Consider the following 25,666-nt stretch of genomic DNA (forward strand, 5'->3'; position numbering starts at 1 on the left):
TGGGCTTGGGCCTACACACGAGGCCTTATTATTTAGGATTTGCAACACAATTTCTAGGAAAGTCATTTTGAGGCTCACATTCGAACGAGAGAACAACCACGTACAGGCTCACTATTTAAAAGATTGTGAGCTTGTAAGTGGTTGTTCTCTCCTGCAAAAGTGATCCGCAAAATGGCTTTCGGGCCGAATTGCCTAACAAATCTCTTATTATATATTATGTGGAATTATATAGTGTTCGATCCGGCATTGATGGGCGTACACCATATAAAACTCTATAATTGTATACATAATTTTACCAATGTGCAAGAGATTTGGTGCTCTCTCTCTCTCTCTTCCAAGCCTATGGTTACATCACTACTTTCTCTCACATGGAAAGGCAAAGATGAAGTCCAGCCTATAAATAATAGTAACACCATATCATTGTCATCCATCAAACAATTGAGAACAGATCTCTCTCTCTCTCTCTCTCTCTCACACACACACACAAACACACACATATCTGTGTAGAGATGGATTATCTTTCCATATTGCCGGAGGTTTTGGTAGTCGTGGTGATCTCAAGGCTTTGGAAACTCTTCAAAGTTGTCCTGTGGAGGCCTAATGCCTTAACTAAATGGTTTGCAAAGCAAGGAGTAAGAGGACCCCCATACTCATTCATGTCTGGTTCTCAAGAAGAAATTAAGAGGTTGAACAAGAATGCTGAGAAGATGGTCATGGATAATCACTGCCATGACATCATACCCAAGGTCTTACCTCACTACGGCAAATGGTCCTCACAATATGGTGTGTTCACTCTTTTCACTTCTCTTATTATGTTATCTTTCAGTGTAAAACGTTGGGTTTCATTCCTATCAAATAACAAACGGTGGGTATATATATCTTCACATTTTGTCCTCCTTGAACAACTGGCCGGTGTGAACCAATTCCTCTTCCTATCAGTAAATATAGAAGATTCGGACAAAGGTTTGTGGAAGGGGTGGACTCTCCTACCCTGTCACCCCTACCCCTTAATATATAACCGCACCCCAGTCACCTTTCTTTCTCTTTCAAACCAGTATTTAAAAACACGGATGTGACACGGAACGCGGCCAAGAAAAATCATTGTCGACTCGGCACGGACCTGGCAAAAAACGTGGTTGACGCAGTCGACGCTGTCATAACTCGGGAGAGTCAAATGAGTACATTGACTCTATAGGGTAAAACAAGGAATGCGGATGTGGTGCAACGCGGAACGTGGGCAAGGCAAAAAGGAGTTGACTCGCGTGAGTTACTTGTCGAGTCAAGGAGTTTTTAAACACGTCCAAAACACTAAAATGTAACCTCACTCTCAAAAATCTCATTATCGTTTTTTTTTTTTTTTTTTTTACTATTCATGCATGCATGCATTGCCATTAATTTCGTCTCTTTTCTTATGGTACATGGCCTCTTTTGTTTTTCCATAGGATGATTCATGTATGTCTTTGGGTTCTCTATTGCACTCATAGAGGGTTCTTTCCACCCTACCTCATGGTATTTGCTAGGGCCAGGTGGACATGGTTCGGTTCGGTTCGGTTTTGGGCTAAACCCAGAACCGAACCATGTATAATCGGTTCCCTGAAATTGGAACCAGAACCGAACCAGAACCATATATAATCGGTTCGGTGCGGTTCGGTTCTGGGTTTATCCAACCTTCACCAATGGCCCTGTTTATATATGAATTACAAGCACTAACAGTAACAGGCACAAATTTGGGCAATGCAAAACTTATATGAAGTATGAAGAAGTACAAACAGGTGGGATAATCATGCACAAATTTTGGCAATGCATGAAGCCATGAACTACAGATTTGGGAAATAATTAGGCCCTAATATCCAAAGCAAACAGGCCCTCATTAAACCAATTCGGTTCTCGGTGCCGGGATCCCAAACCCAGAACCGAACCGAATTTTCACCGGTTCCCGGATTTTGGAACCGGAACCGAACCATATAGAAATGGAACCGAACCAAACCAAATGTGCCGGTTCGGTTCGGTTCGAACCGGAACCATGTCCACCCCTAGTATTTGCCTTTAGAGTCAGCAATTAGAGATATATGCAGGAGAGAGAGAGAGAGAGAGAGAGAGAGAGAGAGAGAGAGAGAGAGAGAGAGAGAGAGAGAGAGAGAGATGTTTCTATTTTTTTTTGGTAACGAAGAGTGTCCCCACCCCCCTATGGGGTAGGACTATGTCCCTACGGATATGTGCAATCACCTGGAAACCATGCGCATCGGGTAAGCAACGGGGGATTCGAACGCTCGTCACTGGGGAGCAAACCCATGACTTTACGCCAAAGAGCCACACCCTTCCGGGTTTAAATGTTTCTATTTTTATGATGACCAAAATGTATACTAGAAATGACGCCCGAGATTTTATAAGATGTGTGGCTGTAATCCATATTTTTCAAAAAGTATGATACGGCCCACATCATAGGATCATCCAGACCGTTCATTTGTTGGGCCACAACGTAAATTGCTTGTGCCCCAAAAATCATTTATATAGGATGATCCTAAGCCTCCGATCTATAGAGGGACTGAACATTATAAAAATTTCTATAGATTGGAGGGTTAGGATCATCCTATGGAAATAATTTTTGGGGCACAGCCTATACATATATGCCCAATAAATGGACTGTCTAAATCATCTTATATAGTGGGCCATATCCTACTTTTTGAAGAATACGGGTTTGTACAGTCACATCATATAAATTCTCTATGGACTATGGTGCTCGTACATTTGTGCTACTGCAGAGGATTTTTGTACGGTGAGATTAACAAATATGATTATCATTATAGTTAATTTCTCCATGCTATAACCCCAGCTTTAACAAATATGACTATCAATATGATTATCTTTTTTATTTATTATTAATGAATCTGGTAGGGGTCTGCCGAACCCCAGCTTGCCCATCAAAAAAAAAAAAAAGTTTCTCCATTCTCTTCTAGTGATTGATTCTAGTGTAATTTGCCCCACAGGAGAGAGAGTTTTATATTTTTTAGGGACAGAACCGAGGATATGCATAACTGAACCTCAGCTAGCCAAAGAAGTCTTGTCAGACAAGTTTAGTTTCTTCCTCAAACCCAAGATAAGGCCTTCACTATTAGCCCTGCTCGGGAAGGGATTGTTTCTTACTGAGGGGCTGGAATGGGTTAAGCGTAGGAGGGCTGTCAATCCTGCTTTCAACATAGACAAGCTCAAGGTAAGATGCTTGTTCCCTTTGTTTCATGACGGTAAAAACATATATATACATTTCAATAAATTGAGTTCAATATCGTATCGCTGCCCATTTTTTATGTAATTAATAGAGCACCTTCACAGTTTATTAAGATCCTAAGCTCAAGTTCACATAGGTATCCATTTTTTCGGTCTTAATATCACTTTCTAAACATTTTTGTCATGGGAAGTGTTTGATTTCCTACCACTTTGAGTGTATTTTCGTGGTGTTGTATTCTTGTTTTTTGTTGTATTGTTTTGATCATCTTGATCGGCAGGGGTTACCATACATATCTTTGCCATTCAAAAAAAAAAAAAACACAGCCTATTTGTTGTAGATAATAAGACAGAACAGAGCAGAAAATAGAACAGTTGAATTTGTTGGGCAAGGTACTTTCAGGAAGCTATCTTTAAGATAATAATTTCCCACGTATAGTTGTAGATGGACTCTTGAAATTCTATCTCCCAAGATTTTGATTTTCCCTTTAAAATAATGGAGGGAACTTTCACAAATCTCAAGACTTTACTTTTCCCTTCAAAATACATTATTGTAATATAATATAATTTATAATACCAATTACATTATTAGTAATATAATATAATTTATAATATATAACACCATTACCTCAGATGTTAGGCTATCATTTTTCATTATATTTCTTCTCACGTGTATAACAACATTGTGTTGTGAAGCAAATAAAAAACACTTTAGATGGAAGAATCAGGCTACGAACCACACTAGAAACCGATCTCAGATTGACCTATGGTTTTAAGAAACCGAATGGAACGAAAAGAGAAGCAAAAGTTGTGGGATAAGGCCTTGCCTATCTCCCATTTCTATACCTCTTTCTATTTTCTCTTTTGTGTTTCTTACGCTGATTTTTTGACTCTCCACCATTTATTCGTCATACCAATTTGTCCCATCATTTCCCAGCTGGTAAGCGCTTGATTGTGTATTGTATTGTTTGGCTTAATCACACTTCCAATATATAATTATAAGGTTATCTTTCATGGCTTTGGATTTGAAAGGTAATGACCAAGAGAATGGCAGCATGCACTTCATCCATGCTTGATAGGTGGCAAGATCTGGTGATTCAAGACAAGGGGCAATGTAAAGAGATAGAGATGAACATGGAATTTCAAGAGCTAAGTGCAAACATAATCTGTCACACTGCCTTTGGTAGTAATTTCAATGAAGGAAAGGAAGTCTTTGAAGTGCAAAAAAAACTTCAACAATTGGCCGCAGCTTCTACTATTGATGTCAACATTCCTGGTAGCCAGTAATTACCTCACTCCCTCACTCTATTTAAGGATTTCAAACCCATGGGTTAAACATAGTGCAATATTTTGTTAAATAAAATGCATCATCCTATGAGCCAAGCATGCCACATGATATGCTATTTCAATACTTTAGAAGAATTTTACATGATTTTTTAATTGTAGAAGAATTTTAAATGATCTTTTAATTGCAGGTATCTTCCTACAAGATTGAACCTTCACATGTGGAAACTCAATAGAAGAATGAAGAATGTATTTAAGCACATCATAGAGAGTAGGTTAAATTCCAAGGATCAAAACAACACGAATGATCTACTTGGGTTGATGATGGGAATATCTTCAACTGAATCTGATAGGAAGCAAGTGGGCCCAAATCTAAATATGAAGGAGATCATGGATGAGTGCAAGACATTCTTCTTTGCGGGGCATGATACCACAGCTAGTTTACTAACTTGGGCTATGTTCTTGCTAAGCTTATACCCGGAATGGCAGGAGAGACTCAGAGAAGAAGTGTTGAGTGAATGCGGGATGGAAATTCCAGATGGAGACAAGCTCAGCAAGTTAAACTTGGTACGATCACTTCAGCTTTTCTCCATTTTTGTGAAACAACCAATTCCTCCAAAAGCTTAAGCTGTAAGAGTTGTTATTTAACATTTATATACTTCAACACTCCCCCTCACTTGTGTCCCCTTTTTTTCCTGGGTTGGCCATACACGTGGCTCTTTTGGGTTCGCCGTAAGCTTTTGGAGTAATTGGTTGTTTCACATGGTGTCAAAGCTATTGCCTCACAGCAAGTCCTGGGTTCAAAACCCAACAAGTCCTTAATATTAAAAGCCCATGTGTACAGCGAACCCAACCCAAAGAGGGGCCACATGTGCCACGTGTATGGGCAACCCCAGAAGAAAAAGAGGGGCCACACGTGAGGGGTAACACTAACTCTAACAGTTTAAGCTTTGGAGTAGTTGGTTGTTTCACAATTTTTTAGCATATAGAGCACAAATTGATGATACCCATCTAACTTGAGAATTATGAAACCACTTTTGATTGTTCATTAAGAACGGACTAGAAACCAACACCAATTCAGTTTGCAAATTACAGAGTGTCAATAGTTCTATCTAATGTATTTTACACAAAGAACGATATTGACAAATTTTGCAGGTGAACATGGTTCTTATGGAAACCCTAAGACTTTATGGCCCAGTGATTTGGATGTTCAGAAAGGCTTCCAGAGATATAATGTTGGGGAAATTGATGATCCCAAAAGACACCACCATATCAATCCCATTGCATATAATTCACAGGAACAAGAAATATTGGGGTGATGATGCAAATGAATTCAAGCCATTGAGATTTGCAGATGGGGTCTCAAGAGCAGCGAAACACCCAAATGCTCTAATTCCATTCTCCATAGGTCCAAGAGTCTGCATTGGGCAGAATTTTGCAATGTTGGAAGCAAAGATGGTTCTCTCCATGATCCTTCAGAAGTTCTCCTTCACCCTCTCCCCGCAGTATAAGCATGCGCCAAAAGATAACATCACTCTTCAGCCAGAGTTTGGCCTTCCTATTTTTCTAAGACCCTTGCATGTATAAAACAGGAAAAGACTCTTCAGTCTTAAGTTGCTTTCCTTTTTTCTCTATTTCACTACTCATTGAAGGGTCTTTCTAGTTTGATTGGGTCATGTCATGTCAGTGTTGAACTTATTCTATACGCTCGATCAGAACACCCTTTAGCTTTGTGTGAAGAAATGTGTTATGGATTTTCAGATGAGTTTTTATATGATGCCCGACCGTCAAAGTAACAAACCTCCTAGCCCTTGATTTTGGTATTTATAGTTCCTTAGCTGACCTGTAGTTTTAAAAAAAGGGGGAAATTATACGATGAAAGGGCATAAAAACACGTAGAGGTAGAGGTGGTAGGATGGAAGCACCGCCCTTAATATTTGATCCAACAGCAGCTTCTCAAAAGTGAGCTGCTGTTGGATCAAATATCAAGGATGGGATCAAGAGTATTGTTTGTATGCCCTTTCATCATATAATTTCTTCTAAGTGAAGGGGCGTACAAACACGTAAAGATGATACGATGGAAGTACCACCCTTGATATTTGATCCAACAGCAAATTATCAAACTTCCTTAATCGAGAGAGTTCCATTTTCGCAACTTCAGTTCTGCAAATTTATTAGAATGAGTAGATAAAGACATTAAAATGGCATTTGGGATGGAAAGGTTTTTGATAAAAAAAATTATCTTGAAGTGGTCATAGAGTGGAATTGTGATTGTGACTATTTATGATATTTGTCTTGGATTGTATTGAGCAACAAAGAGCAGAAGTTTCAAAAAACAAAGAGCAGTGGTTCGACCACCTTCCTCCCTGATAAGGGGTTTTCTCTTCGTTCCTGTTTCTTTCTTGCTTCCTATTGTAGATATGGGTGGTCCATCTCGGCCTCCTAAATTTGCTATATATAATTATTGCCATTTCAAAAAAAAAAAAACAAAGAGCAGAAGTTGTACTCAAATAGTAGGCAGCCCAAAATGAAAAGACTCAGCCAAAATGAAAAGACTCGTAGCAGATTTTTTTATAATCTTGGAATCTAGTGATTCTTTCCTATAAATCCCTTATGATTTTTCACTAGTTTAAGTTTGTGATATTTTCTTGTTGAAAGAAGACAAGTTAGAAGGTAAAAAGCTCAAGCAATCATAATTTTAACTCTGATCATTGGATTGAGGGTTATGATATGGTGTTGGAATCCTCCCAGGGAACTCTACGAAGGTGTCATCTGCCACGCCAGATGATCATAGCAAAAAGCCTAGAAAAATGAAGGTCATTTATTAATTAGTTAATTTCTCCCATTTAAGTAAATTTAATTAAATTCATTGTAATTACCCAAAGAAGATTCAATTATTTGTTCAGGCTAGCTCGACATTTTGGAAGCTTCCGGACAGTAATTTTTATTATTTACAGTAAAAAAAAAAAAAAACTATTATGAGTCAAGTTTAGGGTTACAATTTTTTAGAAAATACAGAAAAAATTTATTTACGCCCTGTTTGGATTGCAGGAATTTTCTCGAAAGGGCGCCCTTGAAAAAAACAAGCTGCATGGGAGCCCCTATTGGTCCTTCTACACCAAGCGGGCACAAAAAATTATCTGTGCTCACTCAGCGGAGATGGACAGATGGGGGCGCCCTTGTAGCTTGTTTTTGCAAGGCGTCCAAGTCTAAAGAAAGATAATTTGAATAAACGATTTTCAAATTTTACTTAGAGAGGGACCTTCAATTTATTTATGATAATATCCCTCTAACTTAACCATAATCATAATCATATGCAACCTTTGCTATCAATGGTAAAAGTGTAATTTTTGGAAAGGGTATATTAGTCAGACTCTTAAAAAAAACCAAAACACGTTTATCTTTGGCGTTACTCCCGACCCTCGATCTGTTCCCGGGGGGAGTTTAACGGATCCGATCACAAATCCCCAAAATCCGGAAATTCCAAATTTTCTATATTAGGAATTTAGGTATCTTTATTTTCTTTTATATTTTAATATATATTTCCAGTTTTCTAGAGAAAGTGGCGGTTCTCTCTACATCAACGTGGGCTTCTCTCGCCCGCCATTTTTTCTCCCAAAAAAAAAAAAAAAAAAAAAAATGGACTCTCTCGCTTCTCTTCAATTCTCCTTATCAGAAACCCTAGAATACCATTCTCATCCTCTTCTTCTAGAACATTCTCCTCGGAAATTCACCGGCGGTCGGATATGTCACTTCCCGACGTGAATCCGGCGAGTTCGAACCACGATCAAAGCTCTTCATGGCGGAATTTTTTTGCTGCGAAGAGTGAAAAGAGCAAAGTAGGTTGGTGATTTTTGCACCTTTTCTGACTTCTGTTTGGTAGATCTAGGGTTAGGGTTTCTGTGATGCCAATTTAGGTTTCTTTTCTTTGCTGTCTGTGACTGAAACTGGAGAGTCGATTGTCTTTTTTAATTATTTTGTTTTGTAATTACTATTATTATAGTTTTTATAGGAGAGTGATGAAGATCTGTTCACGGTTCTGGTAGATCCTAGGGTTAGGGCTAGGGTTATTAGGTTTTATGTGATGCAATTTAGGTTTCTTTTTCTTTGCTGTCGTGACTGAAACTGGAGAACTGATTTTCTTTTGTAATTGCTATTATTATAGTTTTTAGAGGAGAGTGATGAAGATCTGTTCACGGTTCTGGCAGATTTTAGGGTTAGGGTTAGGGTTTCTGTGATGCAATTTTGTTTTTTTGCTTTGCTGTCTGTGAATGAAACTGGAGAACTGATTTTCTTTTTTAATTACTATTATTATAATTTTTAGAGGAGGGTGATGAAGATCTGTTCATGGTTCCGGACATGGAAGCTCGGCCGATCGATTCGGCAAAGGTGACGGAGATTCAGAAGAGTAATAGCAGTGGCAGAGTTGCCGGAAAGCGGCGGAGAGCAAGGAATCCTGCTGATAGGGAATGCAAAAGGCTGAAGAGGTATTCCTCTCATTCTTTCTCTTTCTATTGTTTGTTTCAAACTAATTTTGAAGACAAGGCAGTTTTTATTATGTAGTTCCTAGTAGGAAACTTTCTATCCAAGCAAGATGAAAATTTGGGACAGAAATAAAATTTTAATGCGGTAGAAGAGGAGGAAAGAAAGAGGGAGGGGGGTTTATATTTTGGACCAAGTGGAAGTGGAAGTTCTGTGAAGAGTTTTTCTAGTTTTCCATATGTAACTCAGCACCCATCCATTGAGTTTTGAGATACACCCACAATAGATATTGGATCGATTCTTTGTTTCTCCTTTTTTTTAGATATGGTGTTTAGGGATAGGATTGGTGCTTTTTGCTTTTGATTGTATTATCTTTTTTTATTATATATTAATACATTGGTAGGGGTCCTGCTCCTGTGGTCCTGCCTAAACCCAGCTTACCTATAAATAAAAAAACAAAAAACAAAAAACAAGTGTTGGTTTTTATTTTGAGATTATTTATACAACAATAATTATTCTAGTAAGTTGGAGAGTTCCAGAGTTTCTATTATTGAGTTGTTTTAGCTGATAAGAGCATTTGATATTTAATGTCTTATTGATTTATTATTAGAAGTAGGAGTTCTGAGCAGCTTTTGAAGGTCGGATTTCTAGTGATTTTTTTTATTCCTATTTTTTTTTTCTAGTTGAATCAATTTCAATTGGTGTTCCTTCTGATATTCTTTATCATTTTTTTTTTTAATGACAATGAGAATTTATTAAAAGAGCAAAAGGCTACTAGCAACCAAAAAGACCTCACTGAGATGGTCAAAACTTTGGAGAACAACTACAACAGAACTTATAGAGTCTTAAGTCTTAACATACTGGAAGTGACAATGCGCTAGAGTTGGCTCATAACGCACATCACTGGAAGCTAACTCATCGGAGCCTCCAATGTTGATCTCTACTTGACTGGGGAATAGCCTCCTCCCACCCTTTTTTTTTTTTTTTTTGATTTATCGACATCCGTCTACAGCCTTTTGTTTTCTGGGTTGTTGATTATAGTAAGTTTCTACGTTCCCACTTTAAGGCAATCTTGAGGCTCTAAACTATTTGGGGTATAATGACATGGGGGATTTTTTTGACATGGTTTTGAATTTTGGTTTCGATTGGCACAAAAACAGAAACATTTCTACCCGGTGGAAATTTCGGTAGAAATCTTATAAAATGACGGAAATGTATGGAAACATATGTAAATGATGAAATTTTAAGATGAAACTTTGGGAAATGCTAGAATAAGCACAAATTCATACTTAGAAACCATCATATAAGCAAGAAATCCATCCATAATGGCTTAATCACATCGAGGTCCTAGTGACATGATTGTCCCACATGTTTGGAACAACAAAGTCAATTAAGAAGTACAATGTAATGAAGAATAAGAAAGTACAATGACCATTCTCCCTGCCATTCCAAAAATAATAATAATGACCATTTTCCCCTATAAGGGCGCCAACTCCATTTCAATACCCCATAGAGTTACAAGGTATTATTGGACTAATGGACACATGCGGATTTGACATCCCAGGCATAAGATACGATTACTTTGATGTGCAATTCAACGATGTTGCCTACCAAATATCATTATCTACATTAATGAAACGAAATTCAAATCATAACATCTTTCAATTTTTTATTGTTCTGACCATTTCGGTCAAATTTTGGGAATTTCGATCAAAATTTTGGGGAAATAATGTCATGGAAGGAAGTGCGTGCGGCACACAATGGGATCAAGCTCCTAGTGGGTGAGGATTTTAATAAAGTATTGGTCGAAGGGGACTCCTTAAATGTCAAACGGGGATGCAGAGAGGATGGCTAGGGCCGGGGCCCAGAAAGATCAAGATTAAGAAAGAGATCAACATCAAGAAAAGAGGAAAGATATGCGTAGAAAGGGGGAGGATGCAAATGAAAGGAAAGAGAGGAAAAGAGAGATGAGACTACAAAGAATGAGACAAAGAAGAAAGAGACGAAGTGGGAGGGAAGACTATAAGAATGGGAGAAAGATGGTGAGATTAATGATGGACGGTGAGGGGAGAAGGAGAGGGGGGGGGGGGGGGGGGGGTGTTCTCTTTCTCATTCTTCCAAGAATAGGGCTTTGGTAGGGTTTTGTGGGTATTTTTACAGAGGGCTTATTTATTTAAGTGGTGCCCCATAATTGAGAGGGCTTATTTATTTAAGTGGTGGCCCCATAATTGACTAACAGATTAAAAGAAAAGTTATTAAAAGGGCTTTAAGTGGAGGTTATTGGTTTGATACTATGACCAAGGGAAAGAAATGAAGGGAAGTCACTACCAAAATTTGCAGACAGCAAGTTGTTGTACGAAGACCACAGAAGTAGAAAAGAGGGGCTATCAGCTGCAATGAGATGCAGGGAGTTGGCCAACCAACAAGGGAGGAGAGGAAAGTAGAAGGGAAAGGTAAGATAGGTCTCTCGGCTGCAGAAAAATTGTTGAGCTACAGTCCTACAGTTGTATGGAGGCAAAACGGAAAGGGAAAGAGAGAAAATAGAGGGAAAACAGGGAAAAGGAGGAGAGAAAAGGGGAAAATGTACTGAATCCAACCACGAACACTCGACCAGGTAATTCCCCTCCCCAACGAACGAGGTATATCTTTAGTGAAATCCATGGCGGATCTCAGTCAGTTGAACTTTCATACTGGAAACTCCAAAAGGTGACAAAGTGATGATAGTAAAATCTCCAAGGTGCTGATGATGACCGGCTCAAATCATGAATCGGTACTATCAATGGAATGTTGTCAATAGCCTCCGCCACCTCCCAACCACGCCCATACTTAGTCGTAAGCTCTCTAACACTGTTCAATGTATCTCCTCGATACAGTGAACGAAGGCATCGTCCTCGACATTGCCTTTCCCAGGACAGAATATAGAGGCATGGACTAGTAGGTATGGAATGGGAAGACCATAAATGGTATCAAAATGATGGGTCATGGGATTATAGTATATAAACTCTGTCGTGGATAAAATGAAGTTACATCAATAATATTCCTCACCAGCTAAGCGCTTCCACAAATGCCCTAAGCTGTGAGTGATCATTTTTGTCGGTTCATCTGATAGGGGAAATGCTGTCGATAGTATATGCTGTCAAATTGAATTATAACTCTTATTTTGCTCTATCAAATGTGCCAAAAATGGGACACATTGGATAACCTAGCTACACAAAATATGAGACACATCTGAGAACCCATCAACAATAACAACGACAGACTCAAATCTCCTAAGCCCTGTTCGTTTGAGATTATGACAATCGATGGTGAGCTCCCAAACTGATTTTTGGACTGAAATTACAGTAATTTTGAGTCCAACAATCGGTATAGGGCCTCACCGTCTGTTATCATAATATCAAACGAACAGGGCCCTAGCAATCTTGACAATAGGGAAATAAATGATAGGACCGGGATTTTGATTGTGAATTGACTAACTCACCCCGCACTGGGTCACACAAATTGTTCTCACACAATCCTCATCAACCACAGTTTTATCGTGCCCATCCTCACGAGATTGCCCATTCATCCCCTCATGTGGAGAACCTTCATCATGGGAGCCGTTTTCTCCTTCATGGCCAATTCTATTCTCATCGTCTACGGGTTTTGCTAAATTGGTTCCCATGATTGAATCCTCGTTGTGGACAATCTGATGACCCGCAACCTGATTCATGAAATATTTGATATTGGTATCATGTGGTTCAGGCCCTAGAAATCCGCATCCCACACTTGCCTCACCTTTATGTTATCTCATTGTTGTACTTTTAAGAGGAAGAGTTAGGTTTGAGTGACTAGTCATGGGGCTTTTGTTGGTTGGGGTAGAAGGGACTTTGGCAGGGTCCTTTTGCGTTGCCTTGCCTTGCCTTGCAACAGTGGATAGGCTGGGCGTGCATCTAGGAGTCATGGCATCCCCGTGAGCCTTAATCCCAACTGTCCAAGATGTTTGTCAGTACGATTTAGGATAACGTAATCTCAGCTAACATGTTCGACTGCTGATCTAATGTAGTTTGAGTGCCTCGTTGCCATGTCTTTCAAGGTTGGACTCGACCTTGTCCCTGATGTGGAGCATTGGCCCTGTTAGCTATGGTTGAAAGTGGATAATTCAGCATGCAAGACACCCCTACGGACTATAGAAAGGTACTAAGACATCTAAGCACAAATATAATGACATGTTACCAAGTAACTGACACGAAAATAACCTGAGGTAGAGTACAATGCTAACAAACTCAACTACTTTATAAAGATCCCCTAAAAGACAAAAGTCACTAACCTAGACTATATAAGAATTTTGCCAAATATCTGGAGGGTGCTAGATGAAATACCTAAAGCATATAACTTAGGGAGACTCTAACTAGAATTTTACCGAACATATGAGGGGGTTGAAAATGAAGGAAATCTATAAGGGATCTGAGCTCTAATATGACTTTGATGCAAACCTAGGGTTCGCCGATTTCTTGGAGAACTCTTAGGAGCGTAGTGATGTGTGTAACTTTCTATTAAAACTAGTGATACCAATCCAAATCGGATTAGACAATAAAAGATTAAATCAAGTCTCGGCTATGGTTTCATACGGATGTTTACTTTAAAGATAATTCATCAACGAGTTTGATTTAATCCAAACCAACTTGCAACAATTAGTTCACACCAAAAGAAATGAGGCAGGCATATATAAATAGGGCAACAATGTGTTAACAAGTCTACAATATAAAATAATAATAGGATAAAATGAAACTAGGGCCCAATACCAACTTAGGGTAGGGTGATGTCAATCATGGTTTTAAATTAATGCCGAAACGTTTCGTTTCGGCCGAAATATTTCGGTTTTGGCCGCAACCGAAACGAAATTTACATTAAGTTGTTTATTTACAAGATTTCGGCGAAATTCCACCGAAATTTCACCGAAATTCCAAAATTTGGCCGAAATGTCACCAAGCTTCGGTTGAAAATTTGTTTTTAGCCTTTTTTACAAAATTTCCACCAAAATTTTTAAAAAGTTCACCGAAATGTTATAATTCCCACCGAAATTTATGAAATATGCACCGAAATAATCAAAATTTCCACTGAAGTCGCCAAAATTTCGGTCGAAATTCAAAATAAAAACGAAGTCATAATCATATTTTTACATGATTTCGGCCGAAATTTCTGCCCGAAACCGAAACGTTTCGGTTTCGGTGGTGATCGAAACCGACACCGAAACCGAAATTTAAAACCTTGATGTCAATAATGGGGTACGAGTGGATGGAGGGCTGAATAAGGGTGGATAACAACAAATATGGTCGATAAAAGCAAGATAAATAAAAGGATAGGTCTCACTGGTGATGTGTGCATCAACCTCAAACCTGTTAAGGAATGTCAAGCGGTGGGGGAGTAGCATCAACCCGATCTGTCCAAGAAGACCAAACCATCCACCGAGATGATGTAAAGATGATGGGGAAGGTGGCGGAAATAGTAAATGAACAATTGGGGCAACAAGTAGCAGTCGAGAGAGGAAAGTGATGGTTTGTTTTGGCTGAAAAAACAGAATTCGTGCGAGAAACGGCTATGACTAGAATACAGGTGTGTCCCACGCGAATCCATGTTCGATTCGCATGTCGAAACGTGTTTTCACGGATTTCGCATAGGGGACCAAAGAATCCATGCAACACGGGAAATCAACAATCAAGTAGAGGTTGGATAATAGCTATAACAGTTGGCTGCTCATCGAGGAGAAGATTGTAATGAGGAAAGAAAGGTTAGGAAGGTGCAACCATAACCTGCAAATATTAGTTTGCTATTTGGTGGCTGCAAGAGTGGAAATGATGTGTGGGTTGTCAGTTGCACTGAGGTGCATGGAGAAGGCCGACCAGTAAGGGAGGAGAGGAAAGAAGGGAAAGTTAGGGGGCAGGAAAATTCCTAGGCTGCAGGCTGACAGGTGTAGAGACATAACTGAAGGGAAAGAGGGAAAGAGGGAATACAGAGGAGGGAAAAGGGTGGAAAAGGAGTGAGATGGAGGAGAAGGGGATACATTAGATAGAGAGGGAGAAGAAGAAGAGGGAGAAGAGGGAGAGGAAGAGAGAAAGGAGAAGGGAAGAGGAACAAACCACCCCCAACCCTCCCCCTCTTCCCGGGGGGGCTGCTCTTGGATGGAATCACATGCCCAAATCTGTAAAGACTCGCCCCAAACGGGCGTAGAAAGTTAATAACCTTAATTAAATCTGGACCGTAGATTCCCGGACCAAAAATCACAGTGTATTTCGTTTTTTTAGTATAACAAATTTTTGGGGCATCAAATATTGTCCGTTCGACATGATTTTGGTCCCGGTAGATGGGTATTTCGAATACCTATCCAACAGATCCAAGATTTAGCGATTCAGAAGTGATTTGTGCAAGTTATGACCATTTTTCTGTTAGGGTTAGGCATAGTTACGAGTTTTGTTTTATTAGGCAACTTTTGGGTTTTTATTTTTATTTAAAAACTTTAGTTTAATTGTCAAATTTGATAAGTACACCCTTAGGGAGTTTTAATAAAGATGGACTCTTGCTAATTGTGGAAGACTAGGATTAAGAAACTAACTTTTAACATTAAGTCTAATTGGGAAACCTACTTTAAGCACAAAACTCATTAGCTATTAAAAACTCAAAACATGAGCTTTTGCAACCCTACTTGTGCACGTCAAAAAACCAAGAGAGAGAGAGAGAGAGAGAGAAAAGAGAAAAAAGAAGAGAAGAAAAGGAGAAGAAGGATATATGTTTTTCGCTGTTTTGGGGCTTTGCCTTAGAGCAAGTGCCCGAAAAATCCGTCTCATATTTCTTGTTTGAATTGTGAATTTTTTCTTTTATTTGTTCTTGATGTGATCTAATTAGAGTTTCTTTTTTTTTTGAATAAGGCAGTTTTATATAAAAACAGAACCGAGATGGTCCTGAAGAGAAACAAAGAGAAGAGAAAAATTACAATAAGTCAAGGAGGAAGATAATCAAACCACTCTAAGGCCGCCCTAAAAACACCTCCCCTAGCTAGAGAATCTGCTTCAGCATTGGCTGATCTCCTGGTCAAACACAATAGAAGAACCCTGAACCAAGTCCTCAATCTCCCCGAAAAAAGGCAAAATCTCCAAGGAGGGATCGCCTCACCCGAAAGCCATCGAATTACATTTAAGGAATCCCCTTCCACTATAATTTTGTCAAAAGCCGATCTATCCAAATACTTGATCCCGCTATGAACAGCTCTGACCTCTGCTTCATTTGAGTCCGCTACTCCGATAGGTCCCGAGTAAGCCCAAAGAACTTCCCCCTTGTCATTTCTGCATAAACCCCCAATTCCTGATTCTCCAGGGTTACCAAGAGACGAACCATCGAAGTTGAGCTTCATTTGCCCTTCTGAAGGAGGATGCCAAGATTGAATGATTTTCACTTTGCTGACCCCTTCCTTACAGATGATTGCCCATCCTTCCCAAAGGTCAAAAGCTGTAACAAAACGAAACAAAGGGAGGCTCCGAGCCCAAGATATAACAGCAGCTATCAGCTTTACGTAAATCCAATAGGGAGACCTAGCCTCTCCTTCAAAAACTCTCGCATTCCTCTCTTTCCACAAGAACCACCACGTAGCCAGTAGGCACATCTTCCAGAGAATCCTGCCTTTCTTTCTCTAAGGATTCCACTCCCAACTCCTAATGAAGTCAGCCATAGTTTTGGATGGGACCCAACAAACCCCAAAGCGAGCGAAAATGAGACCCCAAATGACTCTAGCTACCTTGCAATGGATGAAAAGGTGATCTATTGATTCACCATCAGATAAGCAGAGAGGGCAGTGATCTATCAACCACATTCCACGCTTCCTCAAAAAATCCATTGTCTGAATACGACCACTGCAAACTGACCACCCAAAGAAAGCAACTCTCGGCGGACAAAAGAACTTTCATACTGAGGAAGACAAAGGCTCCACTATACTAAAATTCATGTGATGGTAAAAAGATTTAACTGAAAATAAGCCAGAAGTGCTCCAAACCCATACTCGACTATCTGCGCCCACTTTCTTGATGTAGCAAGCTTCTAATAGGGATAGGAATTCTTGAAGATAATTTAATTCTCTATCAAAAAAGGCTCTTCTAAACTTGGGAGTCCAAACCACTTTCGCATTCACTCTTTCGAAACAGTCTTTGACCCATGCCCCTTTCTGAGACGACACCATAAATAACTCAGGGAAAAGCTCCTTGAGAGGCACAGCCGAGCACCAAGGATCCAGCCAAAAACGAATCCTATCCCCCACATAGACCTTGAAACGAATGCCTTTCGAAAAAAAGAACCTCCACCTTCAAAATATCCCTCCACACCAAGACACCTTTGAATTTATAATTGTCAGCAGAGCACCAGTTTCCTTTCGAGAACCCATACTTACTTCCAATAACTCTAACCCACAAAGAAGACTTTTATTCGCCAAACCTCCAAAGCCACTTTCCCAATAGAGCCTTGTTAAAACCTTGTACCCTCCTAAGACCCAATCCTCCATTTTTTATAGGGAGACAAACCACACTCCATTTAACCAAAGGAATCCCTTTTGAAGAATCGGATCCTCCCCACAAAAATCTTCTCTGGATTTGCTCAATTCTTTGAGCTACACTCACAGGACATTTAAAAAGAGAAAGAAAATATATCGGAATATTTGATAAAACTGCCTTTATGAGAATCAGCCTACCCCCTTTGGATACCAAGTTACGCTTCCAGGTTTCCAATCTCCGCTCAATTCTGTGAATAATGGAGATCCATAAATTTTTGTTTGGTCTTCCCACTCGTAGCGGAAGGCCAAGATAAGAGGCTGGTAGAAAATCGAATGCACAACCCCGGATACCTGCAAAGGAGGAAGCGTCACACTCGGGAACGTTGATCGCATACAACCTGGATTTCGCAAAATTAGATCTTTGGCCCGAAACCATCTCATAGCACCTTAAGATTGCTTTAAGATTTAGAATCTGGGAGACAACCGGAGGGCAAAACAGGAGAGTATCGTCCGCAAATTGAAGAATCGATACTTCTACCCTAATGTTGCCTATTAGAAACCCTTCAAAGAGAGCCAACTTACTTCCTTTTTTCATCAATCTGCAAAGGGATTCTGCTACTATCACAAAAAGAAAAGGAGACAATGGGTCCCCCTGCCTCAAACCTCTAGTCGATTTGAAAAAACCCTTGGCAGAGCCGTTGATCAGAACAGAGAACCAAGCAGACGCTAAACAATTTCGGATCCACCATCTCCAACGGCCACCAAAGCCCATTCGACCCAGCAGATAATCTAATTAGAGTTTCTAGCTATGTTTTCTTGAATTTGTGGTTTTCTTTTAAATCAAGAATCTTGTTTTGATTTTTCTTTTTAAGATTTTATGCCCCAAACATATATAGAAACATATTTCTTGATGAAAAATATTATTGACTGTAATCTAAAATTTCCAGGGCATTGTTTTTTAAAGATTGAGGCTATGCGTGTGATCTTTATATGGTTGTAGGGTGTTTTTCATACAAAATCAGCATGCATTAATTTTTGTTTTTCAATTAATTCGTTATATATTTTTCGTATGGTGTGTACATGTTACTATTCACAAAGACTGTATTTTCTTAAAAATCAGCACATAAATGGTATACATTTAAGATTAAAGAGTATCTTTTGGTTAAAACAGCTCATATATGTTATAGAATATATATTGTAAAATCATTTTCAATGAGAGTGAGGATTAGAATATGTAAGAAGATTGTTTACGCCTATCTTTTCAATAAAACAGCCCCCAAACGATGAATATGCACTCAAATATGTGTAAACTAAGATAATTAAGAGTCCCTACAATATATAGTTTCACACAAGCCTTTGCTACGTGTATGTGTGTGTATCCTTTGGAAATCTAGGTTGATAACTTAGAATGAATACATTATTTTATTTCAGATCCAGTAGTAAACTCTATTCAGACAGAGAGGAATTTCCCACTCTTTTGCATCACAAATAACAGGTAGGTGACGGTACTCTAAACTTACACTCTTAGACAATGATTGATTTAATTGTATGCAATGAAGATACTTAGTGGTTTACTAGGAAGCACGAGTACTCTCCCGGGCCTCCCGTACTCGTACGTACCTGACACGTATGGGATGCAGGTACGTTTGGGTACGCCTTGGGTACGTCCCGGGTACGCACCCCATAACTAAAAAAAAAAAGAGAAGCATTTTTCTAGTATTGGGTGTGTGTCGGGTGCGTTGGGGGTGCGCTCCCACGCGTACCCGACACATCCTGCTTCTCTAAGTTGGTTTGTAGACCCTTCCTGCTTGTCCTCTCTCTTTTCCTGTACTAACCCTTCCTGCTTGTTCTCTCTCCTTTCATGTACTTAGTATTTACATGTAAACCATTTAAGTAAATGTCCATTTACTTAAGATTTACATGTAAATAACGGAATACCCCCCATTTGGATTTATTAAAAATAGTTTCAAGACCCAAATCTAAAAGGAAAAAAAGTCAACTCTCCCGTTCTAGTACAAAATTCGTAGAAAAAAGGTTGGGTCAAAATTTTAACTTTCTTAACTTCCAAACGGTGGGGTATCTTTCAAAATTTAAAAATTCATAAAATCTATCATGTCCAAACATTATTAAATCCCAAAAGTCAGGTATAAAAAATCTCATAATTTGGTCTCTAAAAATTATTCATCTTGTCAGGCACCGGTCAACAGTTGTGACAACAGACTTTTTTTCAAATGAATGATGTATTAATGCCTCATGTTATGAAATATGGAACTTAATCACTTATGAAATGAAGAGTAATATTAGAATTTTTCATTTTGGTGATGTTATTGTTATTTGATTGCTCTCCAATTTTTTTTTAAATTTTTATAAATATATAATAAAGTAATTAAATATATTATTATATTCGGCGTACCCAAACGTACCCGCACCCAGTTTTTTTGAAAAATTACTTACCCGTGTCGTGTCGTACCCGCACCCCGTACCTGTACCTGTGCTTCATAGGTGGTTCATGATAATGACTTGTGGACATAACTGCTGTTAAATGATATATATTTCACTCTTGTTTTACCATATTAGTAGCATGCAATCGATTTAATAATGATGTTATGCCCACAAATAATGACATGCTAATGCTCACAAATGATGGAATGATATTTTTCCTTGTTAAGGAAAAATATTTTGGAAGCAAGAAAATTGCTAATGAATATCTTAAGGATATTGAAAAATGGATGACATACCAAAAAAACTGGTAATAAATAAATGAAATAAATGGCGTTGGGAAATATGATTTGGTGGATTGGGCGGAGGTATGAGTCGTCCAGGAATAATGAAATTTCGTGCTGGCCTTGGGTTTTAGCGCACCCTATTGGCGGTAAATGCATCCTCTTAGACCGTGATGTCAAGAGGCGGAGTGGCCAGTAGGCACGTCGTAAAAAGTCCCCCATGCCCACTACTTGTAGACGAGGGTAGTGGAACGTATTGGGGGCGGGACAACAAGCTAAAGGAGTTTGATTGTCTTGGATGAGTCGTTTCATGCATTACAAATAATAATAACAAACATAAGTTTCTTACCTATAAAACGTTGTTTGCCTTGCTAGAATAACTGTTTGTTTAAATGCCATAGCATGATCCCTGTTAACAGCTTTCTTTAGAGATGATTGTTGTTACGTGCTCACCTAATGAATTAAGTTGTATGCTTTAAATTCAAAAGTTGTTTAAATGTATATGTTTATTACCGAATGAATCTACATAGTTCTTTGAACTAACACAAAAAATCCCCCACAAGTTTTGCTACAATTGATGTCATTGAGACAAATGCTAATGAGGAAATCGAGAATAAAAAGGGGTGTACAAGAGCGAGGATAGAGTAATTGGTGTGGCCGTGTGTTACGTGCCTAGACGGGTCCCGCTTGGGGTGGAATAAATTACTTTGGTATTTTAGAGAATAAGATTAGATCTTACCACATCTCATATATTTAGTAATTAGAATATTTTAAGATGCTATATATTTAGTAGTTAGAATATATTAGGATGCTAATTTAGATTAAGATAATCTTTATTTAGTTATTTCTCTTATTATCATAAGATCTTTCAAGATCTTTCTATCTTTGTTTGTAAGTGCAAGTGCTTTATATAGGCACATAAGGGAATGAAGAAATAATCTGAAAAATTGTGTCTTTGTGCACAAAGGAGGATTGATCCTTCCCTCGAAGTGGATCAAGAGGCTGATCTTCCCTCTAAGAAGATCAATCACGTTAACCATTCGGGTTCGCAACACCGTGTGGCCTTGGCGGCTATTCGTCTTATTTTTAGTTTTTTTCTGTTTTTGGTAATTATGTCAAATCCTCTTGTTAGACTTTTTAGTAAGCTTTTAATTGAGTTTTCAATTTTGCAAGAAAAAAAAAATTGATGTCTTTTGTTAATGGTCCGGGTTTAAAGTTATCCAATAATCCAGGTCGTTACAAAATCCCCCGTAGGGCTTTCTCTTTTAGGTCTTTTATATGGGGGCCACAGGGTCTTTTTCTAAGGTTCATATTTACTAAAACTATAAGTCAATACTTAGTAAAATAGTAAGTCCATATTCACTAAAAGCAATAAGGTTGTGCTTACTAAACATAGTAAGTTCATATTTTGAATTAGTGATTTATGTGCTTGGGTTAAAGTGGTGGTAAGCCTTGAGAAAAAAGTGAGAAAGGTAAGCCATATGTTGATGTGGGCATCCACGTGTGGGATTAAAAATATAACTAAAAGTAAAAATAAATTCTAAATAAAAGAACTAAACAAGTCTCTCATGAATAAAAAAAACTAAAGCCCTCGTGATAAGAGGACAGGGCATGTTAAGGAATTGCTTAAAATTGTTTGGCTGTGATCAAGGAAATAGATTTTATTTTTCCTTTTTTTCCTGATAAGATGAGGCGAGATAGAGTTATTGGAAGGTTGCCAGTTTTCATTCCAAAGAAAGCCCTATCAACCCACTTGCTGACATCATGTTGGCATCTTTACTGTAGCCTCTATCAAGCCATGTTTTGACTTGTATATTCCTCCATTCTTTTTGTATGTATTGGATCAGTTGGTTAAGTTGGGTATTTTTTCTTTTTCTGGAGGTCTCCCTATTCTCTAATTTCACACTTGGGGGACCTATAGTTTTGACTTTTGATTTGCATTAGTGGACTGCATAACCTAGTTTCGCAAATGTTTTGTTGAGGAAGATATATCGAGACAAGCCATATCCATTCATGATTTAAAGAAAGCATAAGGATAGTTTTTTAGTTTCTTTATGTGATGGTTATTGCCATTAGCAATTAGTTGAGGCTCTTGATTATGATAAAAGGTACTTGAGAGAGATGTTTGAATCTTAGATCAAGGGAAGCTTAATTACATTTTGTGTGATACTCTGTCAACTTGAAAAACACGATCATTGTTACTTGGAAGGGAATGTGCGTTTGATCTATTCGAGAAGTGTTAATTAGCCCTTGAACTTTGTGAATTTCCCATTTAACAAATTCATAATGTTTCTACTGAAGGAGAAAAATGTATTCAAGAATTTAAAACAACCAATTATCGAGCTATCTATCATTAAATGGTTGGTTACGAGGAAGCATTTTGGGGTGTCAAGGTTGAGGATTTTTCTTGAATTGGAAGTGTTACCGACTTCTCATTAGCCGGGTATGCTTGAGGTTTTAAATTTCGATTTCCTTCGTTTATGTCTCATAATTCAGTGCATACTACATTTCACATTAATTCATATAAATATTTATACATAGTACATAGACCACATTTCACATGCAATTCATATAAATAAAATCATATAACACATGTTGAATCATATAACACATGTTGATATGGTATACCCCTAATACACTTTCAGCTTTGGTTTTGGCATGCATTTCGGTTGTGATGAAAACATTCGGTCGTTTTGTGTCGGTTTCGGTGGAGATTTAAAACCATGGCTTCTAGTTTGGCAGAATAATCCTTTGATGTTCAGTTTTGGTTTTGACATTCAGTTGTGATGAAAACAATCGGTCATTTTGTGTCAGTTTTGGTGGAGATTTAAAACCATGGCTTCTGGTTTGGCAGAATACTTCTTTGATGTGGCTGGGAATATTAAAAAAAGTGGAGAATTCTCATGCGACGATGAACTGTTAAAAACTGAGAAACACCTTCTCAACTGGGATTGAACACGATGTGCAACAAAACATCAATAAACAATGCACAGAAACACAATCACACAAGATTTACATGGTTCGGCAGTGTGCCTACGTCCACGGGAGAATAGTACTATTTCGGTTTAGGGTTACAAACTTCTCTTCTTCCTGTCCAAGAAAACACAAATAAAGCCTAGCTACCCATAACCCTAACATGTGGCTTATATATCAATGCCGCTACATAGAGAAAATTACCAAATAGCCTTTAGTGCAAAACCGTAAATCAAGTGTGTTGCACACATTAGTTTGTCGTGGTCCTGTGCCAGAATACAAGACATCTGCACGTGATCCCTTTCTTAGAGAAGTTCACCTTTTCAATTGGCATCAACTTTGGTTTGCCTAAGAGTTGCGAAAGTCTGGGTATCAAAGTACTAAAACTTTATAGCTAGCGTTTATTGCGAACAAAGGCTGAGCCTCTTGTTTGGGCTATAAGATTAGTTCTACCATTTACCAAATAAAGAGCAAAACCTTTTGCATTGGGAAATGGGAATCAAAATGTTCGCATATTTGGAGTTCTTAAATATAAGTCTTTTATTTATTATATTATAGTTCATATCGATGATGGTGGTCAGAGGGGGTCTTTGACCTTATGATATCCACTTTTGCCATTAATTTTTCTGATTTATTTTGGAGGGCCGTGAATCATAGAGGTTTCATATACAATTATATTGATAATTCAATCCCTCTCTGCTATTATCCCTTTTCTAAAATTGTATTGATAGTTCGAATCCCTCTATGCTGTTGTCTCTTATTACTTAGGGAAGGTGTGTCGTTAAGAGTGTCAAATGAATTGCATGTGAAACAGTCTTCTTTCAAAAACACATCAGTCCACACTTTAAAGCAAAACAACACTGCAATCCATTCTCCCTGAAAATAACTCTATTGCACAACTTCCTCCTTGGTTTAGCACAGGAAGATGAATGGGTTAGCTGATACCCTCTGGGGCACATCACACATAGAGAACCCCTATTGGTTAAGTTCCCTTGCTTATTGCAGAGATAAGTACCATTGAGATTGGGTAGCTTTGAAAATCTTAATAAGGAATTTCGTCGTAATTACTTTTAGGCTTTGAGTACAGAACAGAAATAGATACACTATACACTTAAATAGAAGTATTCAGATAGAAGAAGGTATGTGTATTTTTAAAGATGAGTAAATTAATATTCAATGGTATCTCTGAGTAAGTCTATTTTTTGGAAATAGGAAATTTAGCTTTGAGTGACTACTTTTTAGATATTGTAATTAGAGGAAAAAAGAAGTTTTTCTATATGTTCTTTTAGAAAAATTACCTCATTGATTTCTGTGTCGATTCATCTTGGCTTGAGCCCGTAGACATTTTCCCTGCCGTTGTCATGATTCTGGGCACTGCTGTTATGTGGGTGGCTCTTTTTCATCTAGACACTTGGGAGTTGGGACCCTTTCTTTGATCCTTGGTCTCTTCCTGAGAGGCATATCACCAATGAAAATAAATTTCGGACCTATAAAATGTCCATTGAAGTGCTGCCTTGATGCTCTTCCTTCTCCATGAATGACGAGTTCTGCTGGCAAGGTGCTGTCATGGCTATGTATAATTCAGGTGCTCAAAAATGACCAGTGGTCAATTTTGTGCACCTGATGCTGATTCTAATGATCATGAATGATGTGTGTGATTTCCTGAACAAAAAGTTACATCTATTAACAGGTTGCTGAGAAACAGGGTCTCTGCTCAACAAGCTCGAGAGAGAAAGAAGGTCTATGTAAATGATTTGGAATCAAAAGCCAGAGAGTTGCAAGACAAGAATTCCAAATTAGAGGAGAAGATTTCAACTCTTATCAATGAAAATACCATGCTTCGAAAGGTGATTTATGGACATTGTTTTGCTCTGTGATTGAATATCTATTGCTGTTTTCCATTTGCTCTGTGATTGAATCACTATTACTGATTTTCCATATCCTCGACTGGTTATGATTTCTACCCTTTACTTTTTCTGAGTAGATTCTCATGATGGACAGGTCCTTATGAACACAAGGCCTAAAGTTGATGATAGTACAGAGCCTCCAAATGATCAGAAAGGCAACAGCTCACATCAACTCAACTCAACTCAACAAAGCCTTTTTCCCAAAGCAACGGCTCACATGTAAGACAAAAAATATCAGACTAGTATTTATGCAATCTTCCTTGTAACTAATTGAAAGTGTTTATAGCAAGATGGATTCCCATGTTTCAAGTTCTTACTTGCTCATCTCTAACCTTGACATGGTGGCGGTCTAGAACAATTTGAAAGTGAGGCCACCATTCCAGCTGCAGACATGGCTCTGTTTCAAGGTTTTGTTTATTTGTTATGTGGTCTTAGTTCTATTCTGCCCTCATCTTTGTTCTCTCTGTATGATGATGAATATGTATAGAATTCCTAATAGCTGATTGTAAGAACTAACACTTTTTAGCTTGCTCCTTAGATGTTATTGATTATTGCATTCGTGAGTA

The 25,666-nt window shown here is 38.4% G+C and overlaps 2 protein-coding genes across 2 annotated transcripts; both read left to right on the top strand.

Annotated features, from left to right (window-relative positions):
• Positions 1–509: 509 nt before the first annotated feature.
• Positions 510–6,167, top strand: LOC143883172 (cytochrome P450 709B1-like). The gene is made up of 5 exons (XM_077386524.1): positions 510–783; positions 2,988–3,211; positions 4,255–4,505; positions 4,698–5,073; positions 5,662–6,167. The coding sequence occupies exons 1-5, from the start codon at positions 510–512 to the stop codon at positions 6,091–6,093; spliced, it is 1,557 nt and encodes a 518-aa protein (XP_077242639.1). The 3' UTR covers positions 6,094–6,167.
• Positions 6,168–8,088: 1,921 nt separating this feature from the next.
• Positions 8,089–25,666, top strand: LOC143884461 (transcription factor HY5-like). Its single transcript, XM_077388053.1, has 4 exons — positions 8,089–8,349; positions 8,831–8,993; positions 24,884–25,040; positions 25,195–25,666. Exons 1-4 carry the CDS (start codon positions 8,253–8,255, stop codon positions 25,321–25,323), a joined length of 546 nt encoding a protein of 181 aa, XP_077244168.1. The 5' UTR covers positions 8,089–8,252; the 3' UTR covers positions 25,324–25,666.

This window comes from Tasmannia lanceolata, unplaced genomic scaffold (genome assembly GCF_043159265.1).
Source record: "Tasmannia lanceolata isolate RefF3 unplaced genomic scaffold, GAP_Taslan_0.1 ptg000008l, whole genome shotgun sequence".
Lineage (NCBI taxonomy): Eukaryota > Viridiplantae > Streptophyta > Magnoliopsida > Canellales > Winteraceae > Tasmannia > Tasmannia lanceolata.

What these genes read in the sequence shown, in the direction of transcription:
- LOC143883172 (XM_077386524.1), top strand. Translation starts at nt 510, where the DNA reads ATGGATTATCTTTCCATATTGCCGGAGGTTTTGGTAGTCGTGGTGATC. An exon ending in TCAACATAGACAAGCTCAAG is followed by an intron (nt 3,212 to 4,254) that starts GTAAGATGCTTG and finishes TGGATTTGAAAG; the next exon opens with GTAATGACCAAGAGAATGGC. An exon ending in GTCAACATTCCTGGTAGCCA is followed by an intron (nt 4,506 to 4,697) that starts GTAATTACCTCA and finishes TTTTAATTGCAG; the next exon opens with GTATCTTCCTACAAGATTGA.
- LOC143884461 (XM_077388053.1), top strand. Translation starts at nt 8,253, where the DNA reads ATGTCACTTCCCGACGTGAATCCGGCGAGTTCGAACCACGATCAAAGC. An exon ending in GAGTGAAAAGAGCAAAGTAG is followed by an intron (nt 8,350 to 8,830) that starts GTTGGTGATTTT and finishes TATAATTTTTAG; the next exon opens with AGGAGGGTGATGAAGATCTG. An exon ending in AAAATACCATGCTTCGAAAG is followed by an intron (nt 25,041 to 25,194) that starts GTGATTTATGGA and finishes CATGATGGACAG; the next exon opens with GTCCTTATGAACACAAGGCC.